This window comes from Ptychodera flava, chromosome 11 (genome assembly GCF_041260155.1).
Source record: "Ptychodera flava strain L36383 chromosome 11, AS_Pfla_20210202, whole genome shotgun sequence".
Taxonomy (NCBI): domain Eukaryota; kingdom Metazoa; phylum Hemichordata; class Enteropneusta; family Ptychoderidae; genus Ptychodera; species Ptychodera flava.
This window is the reverse complement of record NC_091938.1, coordinates 24,890,455-24,918,454: the sequence shown is the minus strand read 5'-3', so window position 1 is coordinate 24,918,454 and position 28,000 is coordinate 24,890,455. Positions and strand designations below refer to the sequence as shown.

At 36.7% G+C, this 28,000-nt stretch overlaps 1 protein-coding gene across 3 annotated transcripts; it reads left to right on the top strand.

Moving 5' to 3' along the window:
- Positions 1 to 6: 6 nt before the first annotated feature.
- Positions 7 to 16,479, top strand: LOC139143900 (uncharacterized). 3 transcript variants are annotated; one of them, XM_070714492.1, is made up of 5 exons: positions 7 to 101; positions 3,134 to 3,356; positions 3,912 to 4,228; positions 5,697 to 5,835; positions 6,061 to 7,019. In XM_070714492.1, the coding sequence occupies exons 2-5, from the start codon at positions 3,176 to 3,178 to the stop codon at positions 6,219 to 6,221; spliced, it is 798 nt and encodes a 265-aa protein (XP_070570593.1). In that variant the 5' UTR covers positions 7 to 101; positions 3,134 to 3,175; the 3' UTR covers positions 6,222 to 7,019. The 3 variants fall into 3 exon arrangements, with proteins under 3 accessions (XP_070570593.1, XP_070570596.1, XP_070570595.1); XM_070714495.1 differs by lacking the exons at positions 3,134 to 3,356; positions 3,912 to 4,228; positions 5,697 to 5,835; positions 6,061 to 7,019 and adding exons at positions 12,555 to 12,777; positions 13,468 to 13,778; positions 14,561 to 14,699; positions 15,105 to 16,479 and having other exon boundaries at positions 28 to 101; XM_070714494.1 differs by lacking the exon at positions 7 to 101 and having other exon boundaries at positions 3,100 to 3,356; positions 6,061 to 6,349.
- The last annotated feature ends 11,521 nt before the right edge of the window (positions 16,480 to 28,000 follow it).

Sequence of the window (28,000 nt, the reverse complement as noted above, 5' to 3'; positions counted from 1 at the left end):
GTCAGACTCTTGTCTTTTACACTGTGACATTGGACCGGCTGGTTGGATCTATTCAGAACAAGGACGGTTAGGAGCTGGTTTTTATATCTTGGCGAGTGCACGTAAGTCAATGCGTGGAACACAGTAAAGGTTAGATGGTCTCAAAACTATTAATGTCACTGGCGATTATACAATACACGAGTGTACAATGGAATTTGTAAATTACAAAGTGGAGAGAGAGAGAGAGAGAGAGAGAGAGAGAGAGAGAGAGAGAGAGAGAGAGAGAGAGAGAATAATCTCAGTACTTTGTCGTCCCATCCAAAAAATCTTATTTCTTTGGGTTCACTTGCAGTGGCGCAGTAATTTGTGCCCGCAGAAAAGACACGAGTGACCCCTGAACTTTAAAACAAGGTGTACAACTGAGTGTGTTATTTAGGTTACATGCTCAGTTATAGCAATGTATGTCACCGTATTGCATGGGCAGGATATATATATTATGTATGAGCTGCCCTAGAGAAGCCGTCAGCTCACAGCCCAAAACAGCAATAGTATAACATTTTGGTGTATTTCATCGTTTGACGATCCCCAAAATATCAAGTCATGTCCATTGCTCTGTGTTTGATATTTGTTTGTACACCCAACACATCTGGCGACTAATTTCCGGCGGTTATGAGGTGCAAGGTCGATGATTTTGAGGTATAATTTCGCTGATATACTTATGTGTGGGCATCATTTCTGGTATGTGTAGACAGGGAAAGTTCTCGTTAATTTTCAAAGTCCTTGCATTCTCATAAAAAAAAAAAAACAAAAAAAAAACAAAAAAAAAAACGCCAAATAAAATACATGTATGAGGGCGCCACCCACACTAACACGTCATAGAACAGCTAGATGTTTAGATCACGCTCGACATAATAGTAGAATCGGCAGTGTGCATTCTTACTGATTCGCCTGAATTGGAGTACATTCAAGGTTGATAAATTCCATAATTAGAAACATTCATTCGGTGATTCCATATGTAAATGGACGAAGGAAGCCGTCATTATTTACGGTCTGGGGTGGGGGTGGGTCCGGAGGATATCGATCGGAAACTCCGAAATTTCGAGTAACCCCCTGCCAACACTAATGAATTTGTGTAACCCCTCTCTCTAACACAGAAATTTTGACTGACCCCATGCTTAGAAAAGTTAAATATCAATACAATAATTTGTAAAATTTACAAAAATATAGCAATAGTAAAGACCTTTCCTGGTGTAGGCCTACCCTGCTAGATTATGATCGACATAATAGTAGAAAAAAATAGATAAAACCAACAAAAAGAAATTCAAAGTCACAACAAAATATAACATGAAAGATCACGCTATAACTGGTATCTGACCATAATGTATTGTTTAATTTGGATGGGTATCATGACAGGGTTTTCACTAGGTTATCTGACTGGGCAGAATTTGACAGTACAGGGAGAGAACACGCGGGAGGCTGAGGGGGAAAGCGTCAGAGGGGGTGTCCCCTATCTTGCATGAAACATTTTGAGAAATTGATGTTTGCAAAGGTGCAATCTGAGAGGTGTTTCGATTTATTTTGCACTCGGTAAAACTGTTTGGAAATAACATTGAACACTGATATGTTTATTTTATTTTTTGGATGATCAGTGGCCACCAAACAATGACAGTACATTTTGTAAAAAAGTTCTCAGTTTGCCAGAGATTGAAGACCAAAAAATATGGGAATGGCAAATCTGCGACCTTCTTATGTCATTTGCAAAATCTGACATTTCTGTAAACGATATTAGAGGACAATCAGTAAGAGTCAGTATTTTTTAATCCATTCAGTATTTGTTTTAAAACCTCACCAGCCATTCAATTTCTCCAGCTGCCACCTTAACCCTAACCCTAACCCCCTGTAGCTTACAATTTTTTGAGTGACCCTCTCCGATTCCACCGACCCCCAGGCCGTAAAAATTGACGGCTTCCTAAAATCAATACGCCATATCCATCAAGCATTCAACATAAATACAACCAAAATACCTCAGAATTCTTATCAAAGTCTTTATATTCATTTTGACGTCTCTCCAAATTGCAGGAAAACATAAATCACGGTCTCTCCCGTGATTGGGGACGGTACAAGAAATATGCAGAAGAGCTAATGATTATTTTATCTTAATGCATGCGTGCCACAATCGGTGTGTAAATTTGTCTTAATTATGCAAGTTATGCCACTAGAAAAACCATATCTAGAGCTATCCATGAAAAAACTCAACATCAAAGTATACAGATGCCAAAAGCAGAGCGTTATAAATAATAATAATAACATAATAACAACACAAATATACTTCAAGTACAAAGAAATAATATTTGGAATTCCAAAAAATAGAGTCAGTGCAACTGCAACTATTGAAGTCATCAGCAAGAAGCGGGAGTACAGCAAAGTCTTCACACAGTGTTGAGAAATGAAAGGCGTAGTCGACCAATTTCTTCCATCTTCAAACGATCCTTATTTATAAAACCGACGTTTCGACAATGCACCGATTGCTTTCCTCAGGGTAAAAAAAGCAGATAGAATAGAACGTCTGAAAGGAAAGTCCAACGACTACAGAAAAGTGAAATCATGACAAAACCTAACAAAAACTTCAAAGGGCGGTTAAAAAATACTGTACTCAGATTAAGACACCGAAATGATGTAAAAATACGTGAATAAAACGATAATGTCAACATAGCTTAAATGGAGAAGGACTGTACAAACCTAGATCGTGTGCAGTCTGGATGGAAAATGAAATGTCCTTGTCAGGGGAACCCTTAGGTACATGTTCCCTGACAAGGACATTTGGTTTAATTTTATCATTGTATTTCAAAATACTACCTGGTCAATGCGATGCGATTAAACGTATTAATGATTAGATATAATAAAACTGAGAAAACTAAATAGAAAGCAAAAAATATCAAATCAACAGAGGTTTTCAACCGGGTCAGTAAAAACGTGTTGTTAAACGTTTGCGCAATCTGTATGCTCAGTGAGCGAAGTGGTCATGCATTGTGATAAGAAATACTCTGAGGGCGGTTTGAACTGTCCAAGGTGTTCAATATTGTACACAGTCTCTGAAGAAAACTCTTGTACATAGATGTTTCCTTGACTCATTGACCTTGTCGTAACGCCCCAGATTGATTAAAACACTCCAGTGAGTGAACACCGTGACGCCACCATGAATCAGAGCAGGTTTGTGTTGGAGAAGTATTCGGAAATGAGAGCAGCAACCACTGTAGACAATATGAAACATATCACCAGCATGATGAAGTTTGATGCAGGTGATAATGTCTTGGATCTGGGATGTGGACCCGGAAGACTGACCAAACTAATATCCAGCCAAGCTAAGTCTGTTACTGGTACGTTCTACATAACGTTTTCTTCAAACAAAGGCTATGTTTGTAGTGAGAAAACTTATTGCCAGTATAAAGGTATAAAGTGTTTTTCCCGCTTTGGCTCTGATGGGAGACTAATGCTCGACCTATCACAACACTAAAAACTTTACTGAAAGGATCCATACATTCTTTGGGTCGGCAACATGGACTTTAGTCTGATAGTCTCAATGCACCTACATGTTACTAGCAGTCATAAATATATGAGGTTGTTTTTGTCATGTCTTGATGATTGATCACAGTTACACTGAGCCAGTCTTAATCTTCGCTCTCTCTGCGGGATATACCTAGATGTATATTTCTTGAAATTTCATACTATATAGATAAATAAATCTTCTGGCACAAATAAATAAAAAATAAAAAGTAAATAATAAATAAATAAATAAATAAATACATAAATAAATAAATGTATAAATAAATAGATAAATATTTTTCCTTGCATGAAACAAGTGTTCCAATATTTTACAAACGACGATTAACTTTTAGCCGTTGATTTTAAATGATTACGCTTTCTATTATCAGGTATTGACAAGTCACCCGGTATGATTGACGTAGCGAAAAGATATCAATCAGCAGACAACATCACGTACGTGGTGGCAGATGCTTGCGACTTTGACATTTTGGAGAAATATAGACAGACGTTTGACAAGGTTGTTGTTTGCTATGTTCTACATTGGAATGTCAACATCGAACCCTTGTTGAAAAGGACACACCAATATCTAAAGCCAGGGGGTCAGTGCTACTTAAACACACATGTAACATGCAGTGGATTTGACAGGGACACGATAGCCACTATTGCAGCCTACACGAAGGAACCGAAATGGGCAAGATATATGGAGGTAAACAATTGAAATAGTCACAACTACCGTCTTTTTATTCTAAAATTTCCATCAGAAATAAGGGTCGCATAATTTCTGTTTTCCAGTAAAAATGACTGCATATTACTTGGCTTCTGAATTAGAACTTGAATTTCCAACGGCGAATCGTCAAAATGTCTATTGATTTTTGTCGTCTCCTCGCCGGGTTTTAAAATTTGTACCTCATGCCTCTTACACTTTGAATTTCGACTGATGGTAACATTAAATTCATATCGCTACAAAAAGTTAACGCAATGAATTATGAAATATGACTTTCTTCTGATCTACTGCTTGTCGGGGCTCATTTTAAAGCTCTACAAGTAAGAAAATTGTCCACGGTCTCAGTTTTTTGAAAGTAAAAGTTTTATTTTTCCTTTGAGTTAACACAGGGATGGCGGCCATTTTGAATTTCAAATATCGGTAAATGTAAAGTAACTTGTTTCTCCATTTCCACAGTTAGCGCGGTGACCCATTATTTTTATTACTGATGTAGTAAGAGGGTGGTTGAAAGTGTTATTGAGAAAATTTGAGCGAATGTTGATTCAGTCTTTCACGTTTCGAGGCGTCTGCCACCCCTTAAATAAGGAAAAAGAGATACTTTCAAACAATAGGTGTCAGACAATAAATAGAAGTATGACAGCCTTTGGACAATGCATATCTTCGATCTATTCGTTAGTTCGTTCGACCGTCCAATTCATCCAAGAAAGTGTCATGATCTTCCAAATTGGCGCAAAGAAAATAATATTGCACGCTCACGATACATTAGCGTCCTTGAACGCGATAAATCCCGCTCAATTCCTCTCGATTTGGACTATAACAATACTGGCGCCACGAAATACCAGCATGGTATCGACAGCATGGTCTTACTCGTTTACACCTTTAAAAATTCACCCAGTAACTATGTTTCTCATGGATGTATTCTGCTTACTACCCCCATGTTCTATTGTATTTCAATCAACAATAATATGGAGCTGTTATTATCCTTTCAATTTATTTATTGAAACAAGAGAATTGTAGTATGCCATGCACAGACAAGTGATAAGTTGTGCTTCTGTATCTTTCCTAATGTCGGTAGAAATCAAAGTAATGTCTTATTGTATTCTCTATGGCGTCGGTATCCGACATAGCAAAGATACTGTATAAATGGACTAACAGGAGAAACTAAAACTAACTCAGACACTCAGGACCTCGGTCACTCCCTTGTGAGTGAACGAGACAGTACATAAACTGAGACATTAAGACGAGGAGACAGGACTAACAGATGTATCATTGGCTAGGCCGTGAAGCCTAGCCCCAGTTCCGTATTCAATAAATAAGTTCAAGTTCTACGTCAACACTCGTCGTCAGTTTCAAGCTTCCTTTCCCAAGTTACGACAAAAGCATGAACTCACACAAAGGTACATTAGCTCTTCCATTTCCGCCGACCAATTGCGTTGACTGATTCTTGCAGGGCTATGAATACCCGTATTATCCTTATCAAGGCAGTTGCGATGACTTCAAGGAAGATCTCAGAAAAGCTGGTTTCAAGAACATGGAATGCAAAATAGACGTGAAAGAATTATTAACCGATGATGAGGACATAGCAAAAGGTAATGGTAGTTGCACGATTTGCCATGCAATATTATTTCCTACTATGATTGTGTATAAAATATATAAAATATACATCATTCTTGCTATATTCTTACTTAACTGTGATAGCTAACAGTAGGGTACATACAGTTGTAATAGGCATTTACTTTAATAAGTGTCGGTTTAAGTGCTATATGGGTATACCTTATGGAAAGTTACAGCATCTGCTTCCTTTTCTACTGCAGCCAGATATAGAAATTTTATGGACCACGCCAACAGAGTTCCAGAGGAACTGCGGGAAGAATATTTGGAGGACGCGTTCAATTTTGTGGCCGAGAAAAGTCGGACAGAAGGACGGGAATACGCGTTCTCAACAAAAAATTTCTCTGCCGTGGCCTGCAAATAATTGATGATCTTAGGAAGTTATTGCATCATTAAAATAAAAGATGTTACTTCCTTCTCCTTGGTTTGGAAAGTTATGAAAGTTGAATTCTACAGATAAAACATGATGGGAGGATGGATGCCCTAGTTACCTTGCGTAGCATCCATATGATATTAAATAAAATCACAAAAGATCCTTTTAAATGATCATTTTACAGTTATTAATATGTGGATGATTTCTAGTGATTTGAAACGTGAAACACTGCCTTCTTGGTATTAAAGAACTATGACACCGGTTCTAGCATCATGTGTACATTAGACTTTGTTCATGACAAACAAGCAGCTGTATCAGTGCAGAAATTGAAATCTCCTGACAACCGTGTACTGCAATCAAAAGGAAGTAAGAAAACCAAATAAAATGTTATGGTACAATCTTTGCACAAAATTTAAATTTAAAGAATCGGCAAATGTCTTAATGTATGTTGATGCAGTGTTTAATATTGGAAAAAAAATAATTCCGTCTCTCGGAATCTGATAACTCATTGGGATGCAATAAATTATGTGTATTGGAGCCTGTCAGCATGAACTTTATGTGGTGTTTCAAGACCTCCCTTTCACATCCAATATATTTTACTTATGAACGTGTAAACCACTTTTTTTTACTAGAGGGCTATTATTTGGAAATAAGAACATGTTGCTTGAACACTATTGTGTAGCAGTTAGGCAGACGTTTGCACGACTTTCTGTAACACAAAAAGGATTTAGAGTTATCGTCACCGATTTCATACCCAGATTTGGTTTGCTTATTTTACTACCCTTTTCAGTAATAGAGCGCGAAGCCACTGCAGTGAACTGCAATAAAACTGCTCACACTAATTAGTTTCAGCTGTAGCCAGCTGGCAAAGTCGACAACATTGTATGTACCATGCAGACAGTTTGTCTGGGGAAGTTGAAACAAAAAAGATTTGTACATGGACCAGTGCGTGGTAATGTTACATTGTATCTTAATCTTGAACACAGGGTGCCAATCGTAAACTCTCATTTACAACTCCAGCCTCAGACAGAGCTAGTTTTGCCTTTGTACAAGCAGACTTTTTGGTCTTTATCAAGTAGCCTTGTTCAACACCAAAGTGGCCACGGCTACAGCTGATAATTAGTACGAGCAGTTTTATTGCAGTTCACTGCAGTGGCTTCGCGCTCTATTACTGCAAATGGTTGTACTTGATTTCAGAATTGGTTGGCATTGGTTTCCGAAAACTTAGAGACAAGCGCCCTCAGTATCACCTAAGAAATTATATAGAGCATTAAGATCGTTAACTGTGCAAAGCAGTTTACATGTGTGTCTTATCTGTCGTCGTACATTATGATTAAACATTTAATATGTTCGAAAAAATGGTCAAGAATTACAATATCAACATTGACGAATAGTAGCTGTAAACAGGAAAAAATTTGTTATAAAATATTTATCAAGGAACTTAATACTCGAGAGCGACTTAATACCAGCCTGTAGTAGAATGCAAAGGCGCGTTCATACCCAAATGTACATTTATTTGTACACACAGTCCATACTTTGCACGTGCAAGATAGATTATCATATTTTCTTAAAGGGAAATAAAGTTAAAAGCTACGATTACAGATGACATTTACATGTGTTGATAATTTATGCATGATTATCATATTCTGAAAGTAATATTACAATCAAATATGTAAATTAGCAGTAGGTGAGAAAAACAACATCCTAGCATTTTGTTATGTTTTAAGAGTATTCCAATGTATAGATAACCTATGTGAAAACTTATTATGTAATTAAGGCGTAATTTACTGGGACTTAAAGCTGTGAAATCAATAATATACTTGCGAGTGGGGACATCATTTTGGTTTTTGGTGAAGCACACAAAATACGTGAGAATGTCACATTTGGCAGCAAATATGTACACGCGAAATGTAATATCCGCTAAATGTAGTCCACTGGTCGAATACCGTGATGGATAAGAGTATTTTCCATAGAATACAATGAATTTACAGGTACGCCAAGCATACACTGCACAGTTGGTTGACTCTGAGGTCAAATATATTGACATATCACCTCTCGCGTATTCGAGTTAGCGTGATTTAAAACAATCCTGCAACGCATCGTAGTTTGAAATATAAGAAAATGAAGCCTTTTCGAAAAAATATTTGCGAAAAGCAACTACTAAACTTGCATTTTTAAAGTATGAAGATAACTGTATCCAACTTGAAGAGGACGTGAGACCCCATAATGATTGACCTCACTGTAGACTTGCTCCACGTCTATGGGCATATAAATATAAAAGCAGAATAAATTGAAGGAATTCACTTCAGGAGACTGTCCCGCTAGGTGCAGTACGCTTGACTCGTGGATCATAGAATGAAACGTGACGCTTTGGCGAGAAAAGCCAGGCGACTTTGGGCCAGTCTGGCATACTACTGCTGAGAAATTGAGCTATGAAAAAGCAGTGATATACCTAGAGTAATTCATCAATTAGGTCATATGTCAAGCGTACAAACAATACTAGAAAATGTTACTTTAGATAATATATCTTCAATTATTAACTCTAATGGCTACCAAATATACTATTCGAATGTTATTATGAATAACAAAGAGCCTCTTACTCACGCGCAGAAAGGCCGACTTTATGCATCTATGATATCCAACCAGCGAAGGTTATGCATTTAATACTGTTCAAAACTAGGCCGTATCATCCGGGTTGTTTTCAGTCATGAGAAAGCTTACATATCAGCCATTACGTGGATCGTTGTGACGTTTACATCATCGACAGGTTGCCTCAAAGCTGTTTAGACCCACTGACATCAAGAAATGTATATCATCATGATCAAACTGAAGCAAATGATTGGCACCTATGTATCAGTTCAGAATACAAAAAGACGTTGCTTTCGGACTTGGACCAAACAAAAGACTTAGCTTTCAGACTTAGACCAAACACACAATTACATTTCTTGTACACATATGCACTTCATGACGAACTTGAATAACTGAACAATGTCCTCAGGACTGTTATTTTTTACTGTAGTGTGATAAAGCCCGACGATTGCTTAGAATTTTACCTACAATTGCTTAGAACTTTACCCCTGAATTTAATTGTAACGACTTACAATGAACTGACCGACAGTAACCCCTTCTGCACATGATGCATAGTGATAAGATTCCCCTTGTTTATTTTCATGATCTTTTGAAGTAGACGTTCATCCTCTTTTAGTGAAATTCAATGTATATTTTTGACAGCTGCTTAAGTCATTAGCATTGACCAGATACTATGCTGTACTTATGGGAGCGACCTTTGTGGTTTTCACATCTGCCGACTGTCTCCAATTAATTACAGACGCGTACCAAAGTCATGACAATACGCAGATCTTCACTCAATATAAACTGTGCATTTTAGTATGTTAGACGGAGCTGTGAGACGCCCCGAGACGACGTTCGACTGTGACCCGACGACTTTTGTTAGACTAATGTAAGTCACAGAAGTTTACCCTGTAGTTTGTACGTTACCCAGCTAATAAAATACGCCGCCAACGTTCTACCTCAGGGTGTACGTACGAAATATCGACCATCACTACTCTTATCACAACCACGATACGTGACAGTAGTATAGACCCAATATTACGGTGTGATGACAGACTGTCTAATGTGAACGTAAATGACATAATCGATACATAACTTCTTACACATTTTACGTGGAGTTACGACATTACTGGTCAATGCTTCTGACCAACGCGCTTTTACACTGCGTTGTTGTTATAGTGACAGCCTCTAGGTATGAACAATGGCGTATACATTACGTTTAGTTTTTGTACGTCACACACAAGTTTTGTAGATAACATTGTAGATGAAAAGAAGCGACTCATTTGTGTGTTTGGATAAACCACACAAAGAAAGAGCTTACGTACTCATGGAGTTGATCAGAAAGGTGAGTGAGTACGACAGTACCCTGGCTAAAGAAACCATGATACGTATACAGACAGATGCCAATCTGTTTTTATGGGCTTACAAGGATAAAACGTGAAGTTGATTGTCACTGTAGGCGTCTCTCTCTGGCAGAGACAAGGTTTACTCTCGAGAAAATGCATGCCTTTCAACTCTTACACTACATAAACCACTACATAAACCTTGAAATCGAAATGAAAACACTATGAAATACATTTGAGTGTTTGATAGAGCACGCAAAGGAAGTGCTAAATTACTTATTAACTTGAGTGTAGAGACTGAAGTTAATTAGCGTGAATCTATTGTGTGTTAAATTATGTTGTGTGGTATCCATGACTCAGTGCATTGGACAAAATAAAAACTAGTATTCGATAGAAACTTCTGTCTGACACAAATGTCAAAGTAACTGCTTCACGATTCAGCATCCATCTGCATTCATCGTATCATTTTTCGTCTACACGAAGTCAACGAAGTGTTGACATATTAACCTAGAGCAAACTGTTTAGACCTCATCAACATGATAAGTGTTTCGGCACCTCGGTAGTGTGTTCTATCCACACACTCAAATAAGTCGGTGCGTTTATCTACAGTGTTATCTATACAACTTGTGTGCGACATACAATTTGGTGAACGTATAATGTATGCGCCATTGTCCATCCTGAGAGGCTGTATGAAGATTGGGGAGGTCACCTTTGGACAGAAGAGACTGGGATTAGGGTTCGCATGACTGCCGGCCCATGTTGACAGCGGCCATTGCAGGGCAGTCTGCTATTCCCAACCTTTAAAATTTGAAAGAAAAAAAACGACTGTATTCAAAACATCTACATAAAAAATTGATGCATCAAAAACCTTGGCTTTAAACTGCCTTTCAAATAGCCTAAGTTGTGATCCCTGACTATCACAGACATAACAGCTGTGCGTCGACCCTGGTAGTTCTGCCCTGGCGTACAAAAGCATTGTCAAAGATTAAATTGGTATTTCTCAAACAATCCAATATATCATCAAAACCAAGTGAGCGATCCATATGCCTTTCGAAACCTGGAAAGTGCTTACACAAAGAATGATACAAGTAAAATTTCAGTTCAATCGGTGAGTTGGTTCTGGAGAAGAATAGTTTTAGAGATTGACTTGTTACTACTCAAAACTCAAATATAGCGGCCAAGGTCACTCGACCACGTGACGTGATTTATTTGCAAATATCAAAGACCTAAGATAATACCTGCTACACACCAAGCGGTTGCCGCGGATGGTTGAAAGTACTTGCACTGCTGATTGTGCAAGTTTTGAGCATGAATTGTCTTGTGGTCCTTGTAGGCCTACAGAAGAATTTTTAATATCATCTCGTGGTTATTATAAGTTTTAGTAAAATCTAATATGTCTGTCAAACGATGTAACGGGTCTGTATGCCTTTCGAAAACTTGATAGTATTCACACTGCGGATGATATGAACAAAACTTCAGTTCAAACGGTGGGGTGGTTCTGAAGAAGAAGATTTTTGGATATTATTTGCTGGTAATCATAGGTTTTCCCAAAAACCACATGGCCGCGAACCACGTGACTGATTGTAATGCTTTTCCAAACTTCAAAATGCTCACACTAAGGATCATATGAGTCAAATTTTAGTTCAAACTGTGCATTGGTTCCGGAGAAGAAGATTTTTAAAGATTAAATTGGTATTTTTTGAAAATCCAATATGGCGGTAAATACCCCGTGACCGATCCATATGCTTTTCACAAATTGGAAAGTACTGACACTAATGATAATATAAGCAAATTTCAGTTCAAATGGTGTGATGAGTCTTGATAAGAAATATTTTGAATATTATTCGCTGAAACGTAGGCTTTTTGCAAAAACCAATATGGCTGCCAAAAGATGAGACCAATAAAAATGATTTTCGCAAACTTAAAAGCAGTCACACTACGGATGACACAAGTGAAATTTCAAAGAAAATGGTGCATTGGTTCCGTGACCAATTTGACATTTGTATGGTCAGGTGCACGAATATTCATATGTACGTATTAGCCATGCAAGTTTGAGAAGTTTACGTCATACGGGTTTTTGAGTTCTTCGTGAGCAAAAAACGTTATGGACGAAAATGAAGAGGAAGAAGAAGAAAAATGATCACCTACAAAAACAATAACGGCCCAGCCAAAGCCTTCGGCCCCTAACTAGCTGGCCAGATCAAATCAACACGAGGTTTTCAACAGGGTCAGCAAAACGCGCTGTGCAACGTTTGCACAATCTGTATGCTCATGGTGGTCATACATAGTGACCAAAATACTTTGAGGGCGGTTCGAACTGTCCGATGTGTCAAATATTTTGAACAGCCTTTGAACGCAAGTCTTGTCTATATACGTTTCCTTGACTCTTTGACCTTGTCGCACCCCCCAGATTGACCAAAATACTCCGGTGAGCAAACTCTGCAACAGCACCATGAATCAGAACAAGTTTGTGTTGCGGAAGTATTCGGAAATGAGAGCAGCATCTGCTGTAGCCAATATGAAAGATATCACCAGCATGATGAAGTTTGATGCAAGTGATAATGCCTTGGATCTGGGATGTGGACCCGGAAGTTTGACCAAACTAATAGCTAGCCAAGCTAAGTATGTAACAGGTACGTTCTACTTAACGTTTTCTTCAAACAAAGGCCATATTTCTTGTACGATTGTGAGAAAACCAATTGCTAGTATAAGGGTATAAAGTGTTGTATACCCGCTTTGACTCTGGAGAGAGTCTAATGCTCGACCCATGACACACAAGCAATTTTACTGAAAGGATACATACATTGTTTTAGACCAGTATACTATTAAAGGAACACGTACATGTTACTGACTGTTATTAATATATCAGGTCGTTTTTGTCAGGTATTGACAAGTCATCCAGGGATTGATTACAGCGTTCAGAACCTTAAACCAGTCTTAATCTTCCCTTTATCTGCGGGATAATGCATTAACTAGATGTATATTTCTTAAAAGATTATACATCAGAAGTAAATAAATTTTGTAGAATAAATCGATGTATCGATGGATGGATGGATGGATGGATGGATGGATGGATGGATGGATGGATGGATGGATGGATGGATGGATGGATGGATGGATCGATCGATCGATCAATCAATCAATCAATCAATCAATCAATCAATCAATCAATCAATCAATCAATCAATCAATCAATCAATCAATCAATCAATCAATCAATCAATCAATCAATCAATCAATCAATCAATCAATCAATCAATCAATCGAGTATCCCGTTAACTTGCAGCTGTTGATTGCTAAAGAATTACCCCTTCTTTTGTCAGGTATTGACAAGTCACCCGGTATGATTGACGTAGCGAAAAGATATCAATCAGCAGACAACATCACGTACGTGGTGGCAGATGCTTGCGAATTAGACATTTTGGACAAATTTAGCGAGAAATTTGACAAGGTTGTTGTTTGCTATGTTCTACATTGGAATGCCAACATCGAACCCTTGTTGAAGAGGACGCACCAATATCTTAAGCCAGGGGGTCAGTGCTATATGAACGTGACATGTGGTGGATTTGACAGGGACACGATCGCTACCATTGCAGCCTACACAAAGGAACCGAAATGGGCAAATTATATGGAGGTAAACAATTGAAATAATATCAATTACTGTCTTGCTATTCACTGTGTCTCTATTTTTATAGAGTTTTGGAATCGGCTGATTTCAGATGTCTTAATAAAAATGACCACATATTACTTGTTTGCTGAATGGCGACTTGAGTTTCCAAGGCGACAAAGTGTCAATAGAGTTTGAAGTCTCCTCGCCGGGTTTAACAATTTGTACCTGATTCCCATTACACTTTGGATTTACACTGATGGTAACATTAAATGTATATCGCTACAAAAACTTGACGCAATGAATGAAATATGACTTTATTCTGATATACTACTTGTCGGTGCTCATTTTAAAGCTCTTGGAGTAAGGAAAATGTTCTCGGTCCCAGATTTTCGAAAGTCGAAAGTTTTATTTTACCCGTACTTAACACAGGGATAGCCATTTTGAATTTCAAATATCGATAAAGTAATTTTTTCTCTATTTCCAAAGTTGGCATGGTGACCCCTGATTTTCATCAATAATTTGCCGAGAGGGTGGTTTAAAGTGGTATTTAAAAAGTTTAATAAACAAATGTTGATTCAGAAGTTTTCCCTTTCGAGGCGTCTACTACCTCAAATAAGCGAAACAGAGATACTTTCAAACAGTAGGTGACAATGGTTAGAAGTATGACAGCCTTTAGTACAATACACATCTTCTTTCATTCAATCTTTCATATGACCTTCCATTCCATCCACGAACGCATGAATTCACTCAAAAGGTACATTAGTTCTTCCATTCCCGCTGACTAATGTTGTGACTGATTCTTGTAGGGCTATGAATACCCGTATTATCCTTATCAAGGCAGTTGCGATGACTTCAAGGAAGATCTCAGAAAAACTGGTTTCAAGAACATAATATGCAAATGTGACGTGAAAGAATTCTTAACCGATGATGAAGACATAGCAAAAGGTAATGGTACTCTAACGATTTGCCATGAAACATTCTTACCATCTTCTTATTATAATAGTAAGAATTTAACCCTTTGAGTGCCAAAGTCAATTTTTGTTGCTTTTATAGAATAAAACACCAACAACTTTTTTAAGATCAAGACAATTTTGTTATCACATTTTCCCAAAATGTTCTTCAAAAATTGTCGCCTCTGAAAATTAGTATCATTTTTTCTAAGCTATCCGAAAAATTACAGAAACATTCATAAACTTGTTAAAATGTTACATTGAAATTTTGGTGGGAAAATTACTGCACTAAAAGTGTTAAATGTTGAGTACATACAGTGTCAGAATAGTCAATTATCCATAAATGCTTAGATAAAAGTCGGCATCAACTTTACAGCATCTGCTTCCTTTTCTTCTGCAGTCAGATATAGAAATTTTATGGACCACGCTAACAGAGTTCCAGAGGAACGGCGGGAAGAATATTTGGAGGACGCGTTTAATTTTGTGGTCGAGAAAAGTCGGACAGAAGGACGGGAATACGTGCTCTCAATAAAAGAGATATCTGCCGTGGCCTGCAAATAATGGATGACCATAGAAAATTATTGCATCATCGCAATAGAAAATGTTGCTTGTTTCTTGTTGGTTTTGCAGATTATGAAAGTTGATTTCTACAGATGAAACATGATTGGAGTATGGATGTTACCTTGCGTAGTTAACATATGATATGAAATGAAATCACAAACGTTCCTTTTAACCGCAAATGATCATTTCACAATATCAATATGTGGATGATTTCTAGTAATTTCGATGGCGAAACCGCGCCTTTTTGGTATTAAAAAACTATGACACCGGTTCCAGCATCTTTGTTCATGGCAAACAAGCATATATATCAGTGCAGAAATTGAAATCTCCTGACAACCGTGTACTGCAATCAAAAGGAAGTGAGAAAACTAAAGAAAATGTTATGGTACAATGTTTGCATTTAAATTTAAATTTAAAGAATCGGCAAATGTATTATTGCACGTTGATGGAGTATTCAATGTTGGAAAAAATAATTCCGTTTTTCGGAGTCTGATAGCTCATTTGGATGCAAATATGATCATAATAACTTATGTGTATTGAAGCCTGTAAGCTGGAACTTTATGTGGTGTTTTAAGACCAACCTTTCACATCCGATATATTTTACTTATGAAAATGCGAACCACGTTTTTAACTAGAGGGCTATTATTTGGAATTAAGAAGATGTTGCTTAAACACTTTTTTGTAGCAGTTAGATAGACCTTTGCACGGCTTTCTGTAACACAAAAAGGATTTAGAGTTATCGTCACTGATTTGATACACAGATTTGGTTTGCAGAATTGGTTGGCATTCTTGGTTTCCGTAAACTGAGAGACGAGCGCCCTCAGTATCACATAAGAAATATATATAGCAATAAGATCGTTAAGAATGCTAAGCAGCCACCCCACCGTTGTAGAACTGTGCAAAGCAGTTTACATGTGTGTTTAATCTGTCGTCGTATATTATGATTAAAACATTTAATATGTTCGAAAAAATGGTCAAGAATTACACTATCATCATTGACGAATATTAGCTCTAAATAGGTAAAGATGAGTTATAAAAGATTTATCAAGGGACTTAATACTCGGGAGCGAGTTAATGCCAGCCAGTGGTATGCAATGGCGCGTCCATACACAAATATACATTTCTTTGTACACACAGTCCGTAATTTCCACTTGCAAGATAAATTATCATATGTTCTTACAGGGAAATAAAATGAAAAGCTGTGATTACAGATGACATTTACATGTGTTGGTAATATGTGCATGATTACCATTTATAATTAAATATCATATTCGGAAAGAAATGTTACAATCAAATGTATAATTCAGCAAAAGTTGAGAAAAACAACATCCTAGCATTTTGGTATGTTTTAAGAGTCTTCCATCGTAAAGATAACTTATATGACAACTTATTCTGTAATTAAGGGGTGGGGACATCATTTTTGGTCCAGCACACGAAAATTACGTGAGGATGTCACATTTTGAAGCAAATATGTACACGCGAAATGTTATATCTGCTAAATGTAGTCCACAGGTCGAGAGATAGAGAGAGAGAGAGAGAGAGAGAGAGAGAGAGAGAGAGAGAGAGTTTTACACAATGTCTTCAATATTCAACATTGCTTATTAAAATACATTACACAAGCACTATATACACGGAATATCAAAATGAAGTCAAATGAAATGAAAAGTAAAGAAGCTAAGGAGTCTTCAGAGTCATAAAAGTACAACAACTCGTCTCCGCTTACTTAACATCTTACATATTAAAGATCAATTCATTGTTGTTATCAATCTAACATATGATATCATTGATGGCCCAGATTTCTATAGAAGTTTGTAAGTTTCCATTCATTTTGTAGTAGTTGTAGTCCACAGTTATTCTGCATCTTACACGTTGTTTGAACATTTTCAGTGTGTCTGGATTCTCGTTTAACCGGCAATAGACTGTTGCTACCTTCGCAGTAATCATGAGATAGTGGCATAGTTGGTTAGCGTGTCGCAATATCCTGGGTCCTTTTGATATACCGAGGATATACCAAAGGAGTGGAACAGAGTCTTTCTCGATGATTTGTTGTATCAACTGTGCCAGATAACGATGTAGCTCCTGTAGTTCTCTGCATTCAATAATCATGTGAAAGAGTGTTTCCATGTCATCGCAATGTACACATTTGTCGTCATCCCTTTTATTGCTGAGAAATAGGAAGCGTGCGGTTGCTAAACAGCCATGGATTACTCTCCATTTAAGGTCACTGTCCCGTCTACTGACAGGTTCCCAATAAATAGTCTGAAAGTTTGGTTTAACATCATCGGGAAGCGACAACAAGTCGTGCCATGGAGTGGGAAATTTCGCTGGATCATGATTGACATGAATCTTTTTAATAAGCAAATAGTAAAGCTCCTTTTTACACAGTTTACTTAAGTAAATCGGTTCAATATTCTGAATACTTCTGTGAGGTAAAGCAATGTTAAATTGAAGTGAGTTGGGTGGGTCACTGCCTGTACAGTTACCCTGAAAGAATTGATCAAGACGTGATTGCCAATTATTAGGTATTGCATCCCGTACTAATTTAATCTCACGGTCAAGAATCCTTGTGGAGTAAACTGAAACATTTGTCTGAATTTCAAGTGTGCTCTTTTTACGCTTTCCGGTGCGGTTAATAAGATCTGTCATTATAACTCCGCCTTCGATAAAATGTTTTAGAAACAGCGGAGACTGTTGAACTGGATGAAGTATTAAAGGGGGTTATGGAAAATAGGTTCACACATAATATCAGACACAGAAGGTTGGGGTAATGAACGTTTAACATCAAGTGACTTCCAAGTACGTATCAAATCTTCATAAAATGGCTGAATTCTGTTATTATCAGTATGTGGAAGGAATGGGACTTTTAGAGCTAGAACGTGGACGCCATATTTATTATAACCAAATTTGCCGATATTATACTTTGCGTAGTCATGAATAGGGTGATTAGAATTTTCATAAAGTATTTTACGCATATGCATCATTCTAAAGTTATCAATCTTACTTTGAATGTGCACAAGAGCTTGACCACCCTCTTTCACTGGTAAATACAGAATATCGTGAGGGAGCCAGTGTTTCCCTTGCCAGAAGAAATTGACAAGAAGCACTTGAATACTTTGAATAAGTGTACGTGGTGGTGATAGACACTGTAGCTTGTGCCAGAGTTTGGAAGTAGCTAACTGGTTGATAATGAGGGTTCTACCACGATATGATATTACAGTAGCATATGGTTTCCATTTTTTTAGAGTACTCGCAACTGAATCTAACAAAACCTTCCCAGTTTTTTTCCATGAAGGTAACGTCATTGCCATGGTCAACTCCTAGAATGTGCAAACCTTTGTTGTTGTAATCAAGTCTTTCCTATTATGCCACTTGCCTACCCACAGGCCTTTTGTCTTCAGAAAATTAATCTTTGCATTGGATGCACTCTGATAATTATTAAGCCAGTATCGAATACCTTCAAAGTTAGTATTACGTGTGACAAAGATATTGAGATCATCAGCATATGCGGAAAGATAGTGTTTTCTAGAATCCGAGCAAGACAGTAGAAAACCATTCAAAGCATCGCCAGACCGTAATTTTTGTAGAAAAGGTTCAATGCATATTGTGTACAATTGCCCGGACAAAGCGCATCCTTGACGGATGCCACGGCCAAAGACAAAAGGTGTGGTCAGATCATGATTGACTTTTAGAATGCTTTCGGCGTTATTATAGATAAGTTTGATGTAGTTAAGAAAGTTGTCACCAAATCCAAAGGCTGTCAGAGTACTGAACAGATAGTTGTGCTGAACACGATCAAAGGCCTTTTCTTGGTCAATTGAAAGCACAGCGAGGGGTAACTGTTTCTCATTTGCATACGACAAAGTGTCACGGATGAGATCTATATTATCAAAAATGGTCTTCCTGGAATGCAATAGGTTTGATCGAAGTGAATAATTTCATTTAGGGCATACTTCAATCAGTACACAAGATTGAGACTGGTCTCCAGTTTTTTAGTAGACCATTATCGCCATCCTTGCTGATTTGTTTTGTAGTATAAAGTGTTTTATAGAAATCTCTAGCTATCTTGCGTATTGCAGACTGATCTTCAATGATTTCTTCATCACTGTTATTCAATTTGAGATGTGTTATCGTTTTCCGTGCACTCTTGCGACGCTCAAGTTAAAAAAAGTAACGTGTTGATTAGTCGCTTTCGTTAATATATTGAAACCTCGACCGGACCCAGGCTCCTCTTGTTTCAGTATATAGAAGATCATTTAGCTGGGTTTTCTCATTTTCATATTCTGCATGACTGATATGATCTGCCGATAATTGATTTTCTTGGTTCGAGAGATCTTTCATCAATTTTTCCTGAGCTCTTAGTTAAGCTCGTCGACGCCCATACTGTATTGTTGGGAAAGCAATTTTATCTGAAGTTTACCTGCGTCCCACCACTCTTGAATGGAAGAAAAATTGTTCTTTTTAGTGGTCCACTCATACCAGTAATCAATTATAATCTTTTTGTAATTTTCGTCATCGAGCAGTGAAGTGTTTAGTGCCCAGTGAGCACTTCTATGTTTTATTTCTTTTTGCCTGATACATATTTAAATAATATAATGGTCAGAATACGAAACAGACACAAATCATTGCTGATTTAAGTCTGTTTGTGATGTATTTACTTATGTAGAATCTATCAAGTCGTGCATGTGACTTATTATTGCCATTCCATGTATAGTTCAAATCAGTAGGATGAAGTAGACGCCAAGCGTCGATCAGTTTGAACCTTTTTACAGTTTTACCGAGTACGCTAGAAGATAGCGCGTGTGGTTTGATATGACTGTGTCTGTCAGTATTTGCGTCTCAAGTACTGTTAAATTCGCCACCGAGGATTATGGGATCTGGTGAGGAGTCTAAGCGACCTATAAGGTGTTGTAATGTTTTAAATGAATCAATGCGTGCTTTACCGTCATTTGGCGCGTAGACATTAATGAAATGATAGTTAGTGTTATTAAGTTTAGCGTGAACGTTAAGAAGTCGTCCCGGAATAATATCTTCCTTCTGAAGGATATCAGTCTGTGAGTTAGGGTGAAAAAGAATTGCAACACCACTTGAATGTCAAGATGCGAGAATTCGATCTGGCCCCGCCGTGCAACTTTCCAAAGAGGTTCATCACGTGTGGTGGTGTGCGTTTCTTGAAGAAGGAAGCAATCACATTTAAGCTGTGTTTTAAGCGTTTCAAGTATAGTATACCGCTTCAGTGCCTCTCGACAACCACGAGTGTTGCTAGCAAGAATTGTAAGGGAATTGTGTGCATCATGTTGGCTATATGAAAGAAAAAAGATGAACATTTCATTACAGCGGTGATTCGTTTCCTTTCATTTTCATGTCACTCTTTAATGTCTTCATTAATTTACATGTTCTTTACTTCAGAGGTTTATCAGTAGTTGGAGCTTTTAGAACGAGTGACAGAGCTTTGAGCAAGTTATTAAAATCGGGACAAAATTCGCGGCATCTCTCAACGTGATTTTTTTGGTTTTTATGTTATCGAGAAAAAGAGCAAGTTTCTTTTGTGATGCGAGGGTGTTGCATTGTGACAGTTCTTCCGTATGTATTTCAGATTCTAGAGTAAGATTATGACTGATTTCATCTGAGTCGCTATCTGAGTCATCAGTGCTAGTTGTAGTTATTATTGAAAAGCGGCCAGAGTTTGGAATGATGTTAGTGTTGCATTCGATACTCTCATTAATTTCTTCGCCAGTGGAAGCTGTTTCATTTATAATGGCTGCTTCATTACAAGCAATGTTAGATGTGTCTGGAAATTTCGTAGCAGTTTGTCTGTACTTTAGTGGCGAGTCTAAAAGTTCATCTTCGGTATCAGAAATCGCCTGAAACTTGCTCTGGCTATGTGACTTTTCGTCTTCGTCACTGTCTTCATCAACACTATCGATCATTCTTTTTATTGGCTCTACTGGTTGCTTATTTGACTAATCGAAAATTAGAAAATCAGTAAATTATGGCCTGGATCCAATGTCGAAATACCTCCAAAGTTAGTTTTGCGGCTTCGCAACATGGACTTGAGTCTCTTAGAAAACGTGTTTTTTAGCTTCAACAATTTTCGAAACAGCTGCACGAGTAAACTTGTCGTTCAATCTTCTAGTAATAAGTTATATTCAAGACTTGTATATTTACGCTCGATAGTGAAGTAATAATAAAATAATCAGCTTTTTCCTGGGTTATCAAATGTATTTGGTTTAATTATATCTTAGTACTTCAAAATAATTACATTTTTCCTACACAAACAAGATACTTCACATACATAACCTGGTCAATGTTATTTTTGAGCATTACGACAAATTTCATGATTCAAGATGCCATAAAACGTATTAATGATAAGATATGATAAAACTGAGAAAACTAAACAGAAGGCAAAATATGTAAAAATGGTAGCTGCCTACGACATCAAATCAACACGTTTTCAACAGGGTCCGTAAAAACGCGTTGTAAAACGTTTGTGCAATCTGTATGCTCAGTGAGCAAGGTGGTCATGCATTGTGATAAAAATACTCTGAGGGCAGTTTGAACTGTCAAAGGTGTTCAATATTGTACACAGTCTTTGAAAGAAACTCTTGTCCATACATGTTTTCTTGACTCATTGACCTTGTCGTACGCTCATCAGAATTGATTTACAGACTCCAGTGAGTAAACTCCGTAAAAGCATCATGAATCAGAACAGGTTTGTGTTGGAGTATTCGGAACTGAGAGAAGCAACTGGTGCAATAAATATGAAAGATATCAGCAGCATGATGAAGTTTGATGCAAGTGATAATATTTTGGATCTGGGATGTGGACCCTGAAGTTTGACCAAACTAATAGTTAAGTATAATAATCGCAATCATACCAATCCATAATCCAATAACACTAGGTCAAAATTAGTAAGACAATAGTTGTAAACATAGACACAAAACAGCACAGAACAGACAGTAAATAGACGGTACACAAACAAAGTCATATTCATGAAAGAAAGATATATGGACCTCTGGCCAGAAGACCAAGAAGTGATGTCAGGTGTTTCGAAAATAGTAAGCGTACGTTCTGCATAACGTTTTCTTCAAACAAGGCTATCTTTGCAGTACGATTGTGAGGAAAATTATTGCCAGTATAAGGGTATGAATATAGTGTTACATACTCACTTTGGCTCCGAAGGGACTTTAATGCTTGACCTGCGCAACGCAAACAATTTTACTGAACGGATACATACATTGTTTTGGACTAGACCAGCATACTATGAAATCAACACCTATATGTTACTTAGTGTCATTAAAGCCCCACTAGCTGTATCTTTTAGCGTTATTTGTATGATTTTACTTTCAAGCTAAAACAAGTTTGTTAGAATGTACTTATTATATGTGTATACACTTAATATTAACTACCCGATGGTACTGTATATGCAATGTTGAACAAAATAAAGATTACATTGCGATTAAATGTTTGCCCAAACATTAAATCGCAGCCCCATGCGAAAAAGGGACAACCACAGATACTGTGCATCTCTGCACTGAAATCTTCAATAAACTGCACAAAATAATCCAAAGTAATGAATAGGGGTGAATGTTTTCAACTATGACATTGTACGTTCTGTTTCCTATGTAATATTTGCTATTTTTGAAAATTGTGGGAAATCAAAATGACAGTTTAAATTTGAATTTACAAATCAAATGTTTCACAAAGGTAAGGTTTCCTAATGCAGTGAAAGCGCATATCCCTTCCAAGGGTAGAATTCATAGAAAACCTGGAGAGAATAGGAAGGTATTTTGGTAAACAAATTTCAGGAATTTCCGCCAGTGGGGCTTTAATACATTTTTTCATTTATTGACAAGTTATCCAGTGATTGATCACAGTGTACAGAACCTTTCACCGATCTTAATTTCGCTCTATCTGTGGGACAATGCTTTACCTAGATGTATATTACTTCGAGTGTTGCACTCAGAGTCACTGTGGCTAGAAGTTTGTGATGAAAATTACTCTTTCATTATAGGTATCATATATAGAAAACCAAATACAAGCATTAGAGAATTAAAATAGCATTTTAGAAGTACTGGATAGTATCAAACTTGACAAAACACGTTGCATTCTAATTGGTGATCTGAATATGGACCTTTCAAAATAAGATAATAGTGTAGAACAGTTTTATACGAAATTGACATGTTTAGATCTTAAACAGCTCATTTTATCGCCAACACGAATTACAAATACCTCCAAAACCATTATTGACCATGTTTATACCAATATAAACCATTGTCCAGTCTACTCTGGTACTTTAGTTGGAGACATTTCCGACCATCTACCAGTGTTCACAATCTTTGAGAATATCTACACCCATAGTAGTGTATCTCAGACCGATACTGTATTTTATAGAAGTTATCGGAATTTTTCTCCAGATAATTTCAGACAAGAGCTCTCAAGACAGACTTGGAATAAGGGTAATATGCATAATGATGTAAATGAAGCTTATGATAATTTTCTTTCAATTTTTATCGAATGCTGTAATAGACATACTCCAATAGTACCACGGTCACTTAAATCGGTCTTAAAAAGTAAACCATGGATTACTAAATCAAAAAGAAAATCGATTAACAAAAAAACCCTTCATATGCTGAGGTTATTAAATCAGGTCATGAAATGAGCACAGTCTCAAAGAATAAACGTTATAGAAATGCACTGACAAGAGTTTTAAGGTTTGCAAAACGAGATTACTACGCTACTCTTTTTAGGGAAAATCATGGAAATTCAAAAGCAACTTGGAATATCATCAATGAAGTGCTTGGCTGTCGTAACAGAAAGCCATGTACTTGTTTGCCTGACCAGCTCATCATAAATACAGATGAGGGTACTCCGTTAACTTACAATAACCCTCAAGATATTGCAGATGGTTTTAACAAGTTTTTTACGGGTATTGCTCCAAGTTTGGCGAGTAAAATTTGTAGCTCTAGTTCTTCATATGAGGAGTTTCTCTCACACCCCTCAAACCAGTCTTTTTTCTATTTCCTACATGTGAAGCTGAAATTGTCAGTCAACTGAACAGGCTTGACATGAAAAAAACTGTTGGTTATAACAATGTGTCTGCAAAACTGTTAATCAATGCTGCAGAACACATTTCTGGACCTCTTTGTTATATTTTCAATCTATCTTTTACAAGTTGTCGATTCCGAAATGCCCTAGTTCCAACTTTTAAGAAAGGGTCAGAAGACATTCCTGGAAATTATCGACCTATCTCTGTGCTACCACGTCTTAGCAAAATCTTGGAGAGGATTGTAAATAATCGGTTATATTATTTTTAAATAAGTATAATCTCCTCTACAAACACCAGTATGGATTTCGAGAGAAACATAGTGCAAAACTGTCATTAATTAATTTACCGAACAGTTTGACGCAACAAATTGACAAGGGAAATACTGCAATAGGAATTTTTCTAGACTTCCCCAAAGCTCCATAATTATGGTGTCACAGGAAACCACATTCGTTGGTTTACTGATTATTTAAATCAGAGATTCCAATATGTGTCAGCAGATGGTATTAGTTCTATGAAATTGCCAGCTACGTGTGGAGTGCCTCAGGGATCAATACTTGGACCGACCCTGTTTTTGATTTACATGAATGACCTACCTAATTCATCTGACTACTTTGATTTCCGACTGTTTGCAGATGACTCGAATCTTTTCCACACATACTCGAGTGATACGAAATGTATAGACCTTTCACGAGTAGAAAACCAGTTGAGAGATGTAACCTGTCGGTATGATGCAAACAAGCTCACTATAAATATTAAGAAACCACCTATGTATTTTTTCACCAGAAACGTAAATCGGTGTATTTACATGGTAATATTTGTGTTAAAAGTGTGCCTTTAATTCAGTCTGATCAAGCGTCATTTGCTGGTGTAAATATAGATGAGAACCTAACTTGGAAACAACATATTACTAGAGTCAACAACGCACAAATTAGAATAAAGGCAGGAATTCTCTTTAGAATAAGAAATTTTGTACCACCAAATGTATTAGTATTACTTTATAAATCATTCACACAACCATACATTACATATGGTTTAGAAGTATGGGGACTTACGTATTCATCCCATTTAAATTCCCTTCTTATCACGCAGAAAATGTGTATGCGAACAATAACTTTTTCTGGAACGCCGTCATTATCTTTATTAGCTCACGTGTGTAAACACTTGGGCTAATGTCATAGCGATGTCTGTCTGTCTGTCCGTGTGTGTGTGTATGTTTGTGTGTGTGTGTCTGTCTGTCTGTTTATACGATAACTCAAAAACACCTGAACGGATTCAAGTCAGATTTGGTACACAGGTACCATATGCTACTTGCACGAACTGATAAGATTTTGGATAGTGTAGCTTGCATATTAATGAAGTTATGCAATATTGTTTTTTTCCGTACAATGGTATCCCTATATAGACGGTAATGACAATGTAGACATATATCAAGAAAAACTGCACCAAATTTCATGAAACTTTTCTCAGATGACAGTCTCAGAACATTATGATGATACTGTGAGTGTCATGTGAATTATATTCTCATTTGCATATTTAATGAACTTTTGTAATTTGTGAGATAACTCTGAAATTCCTGCACGAAACTTGATGATACTTGCAACAAATATTGATCTGATATATATCTATCATACTTAGAAGCATTTGGCAGTATCAAGTTAAAAATAGCTCATTTGCATATTTTATGAAGTTTTGTAATTAGTGATATAACTCCGATATAACATCACCAAATGTGATGAAATCTGCTGCAGATACTGATCTGACTGATATCTAACTGTAGTGAAAAGCATTTAGTAGTGTGAATTTAATTAAGAGTTCATTTGTATATTAATGAACTTTGTAATTAGTGATGTTACTCTAAAATTACAGCATTAAATTTGATGAAACTTGCCAGAGATATTGATCTGATAAATATCCAATTGTAATGAGAAGCATTGAGCAGTGTCAAGTTAATAATTAGCTCATTTGCATATTTCATGAAGTTTTATAATTAGTCATATAACTCCGAAATAACTGCATCAAACGTCATGAAAACTGCTGCATATACTGATCTGACAGATATCTAACTGTGTTGTAAAGCATTTAGTAGTGTAAAGTTAATTAAGGGTTCATTTGCATATTGAATAAACTTTGTAATTAGGTATATAACTCTGAAATTACGGCACCAAATTTTGTGAAACGTGCTACAGAAATTGATTTGATAAATATTTAATTGTGCTATGAATCATTGAACAGTGTCAAGTTAATTTAGGGTTTATTTGCATAATTAATGAGCTTTGTAATTAGTGACATTACTCTAAAATTACAGCACTAAATTATATAAAACGTGCTACAAATGTTGATCTGATGGATATCTAGTTGTCTCATGAAGCACTGAGCAGTGTCAAGTTAATCAACAACTCATTTGCATATTAAATAAAGTTTTGTAATTAGTGATTAAACTCTGAGAGTACTGTGCGAAGTTGAAAAAACCTGCTACATATAGTGATAACATATATCTATTTGTTCTGTGAAGGGTACTACTATTAATGAACCTGTTGTAAAACACGTGAGCATATTCAGTTCATATCTGTTTTTTAAATAACGCCTCCTAGATGTTTATAAGCTTTACAAGCTGCTTGTTGGTAATTTTGTGTTTGATTTATATCATCAAAATGTACCACATCCCATGATAGACTATTTCCAAGTTGTGAATCATTGTTATGACACCCGTCAAAAAGTAGGGATGAATTTAACACTGCCGAAAATGTACACATGTAAAGGTCAATCGGCAATTTCGTACACGGATGCTCAATTATGGAACTCGCTGCCTTATGTAACAAAAGCTCATACTTCCAGGCATAGCTTAACAAAAGCACTGAGAGAGTATCTGTTACAGGAATACCTACAGTGAACTAGTTAAATCACAATAGTCGTCACATCATTGTGTAAGAATTGTCAGGAATACCTCGCTCTGATATCGTATATAACTTATATCATATAAATGTAAAATAATGCTTGTAGAACTCTTTGTATAACAGCATACGTGTTAACCTAACTAATTTAAATTTTTGTAAATGGGCCAGGCTCGACTAGCGAACAGCTATATTTTCTGACTCCACATTAGCACTGAAATGTAAATTTTGTATTTGCCTGTTATGACTTGTGAAGTGTACTACTACTTTTCATGGTAATAAACCACACCAAACAAAATATTTCTTGAAAGATCATACTATAGAAATCAATAAATCTTCTAGAGTAAATAAATAGATTAATTATAAAAAATAAATAAATAAATAAATAAATAAATAATAAATAAATAAATAAATAAATAAATTCTGTTATCGATCAATCAATCAATTAATCAGTCAGTCAATCAATCAATCAATCAATCCTGGCATGGAACAGTGTCCAATTATTTTACAACCGACGATTTACTTGCAGCCGTTGATTAATAAATAATTACGCCCTCTCTTGTCAAGTATTGACAAGTTACCCAGTATGATTTTCGTAGCGACAAGATATCAATCAGCAGACAACATCACACACATGGTGGCAGATGCTTGCGACATTTTGGAGAAATATAGACAGACGTTTGACAAGGTAGTTGTTTGCTATGTTCTACATTGGAATGCGAACATCGAACCCTTGTTGAAAAGGACACACCAATATCTTAAGCCAGGGGGTCAGTGCTATATGAACATGTCATGCGG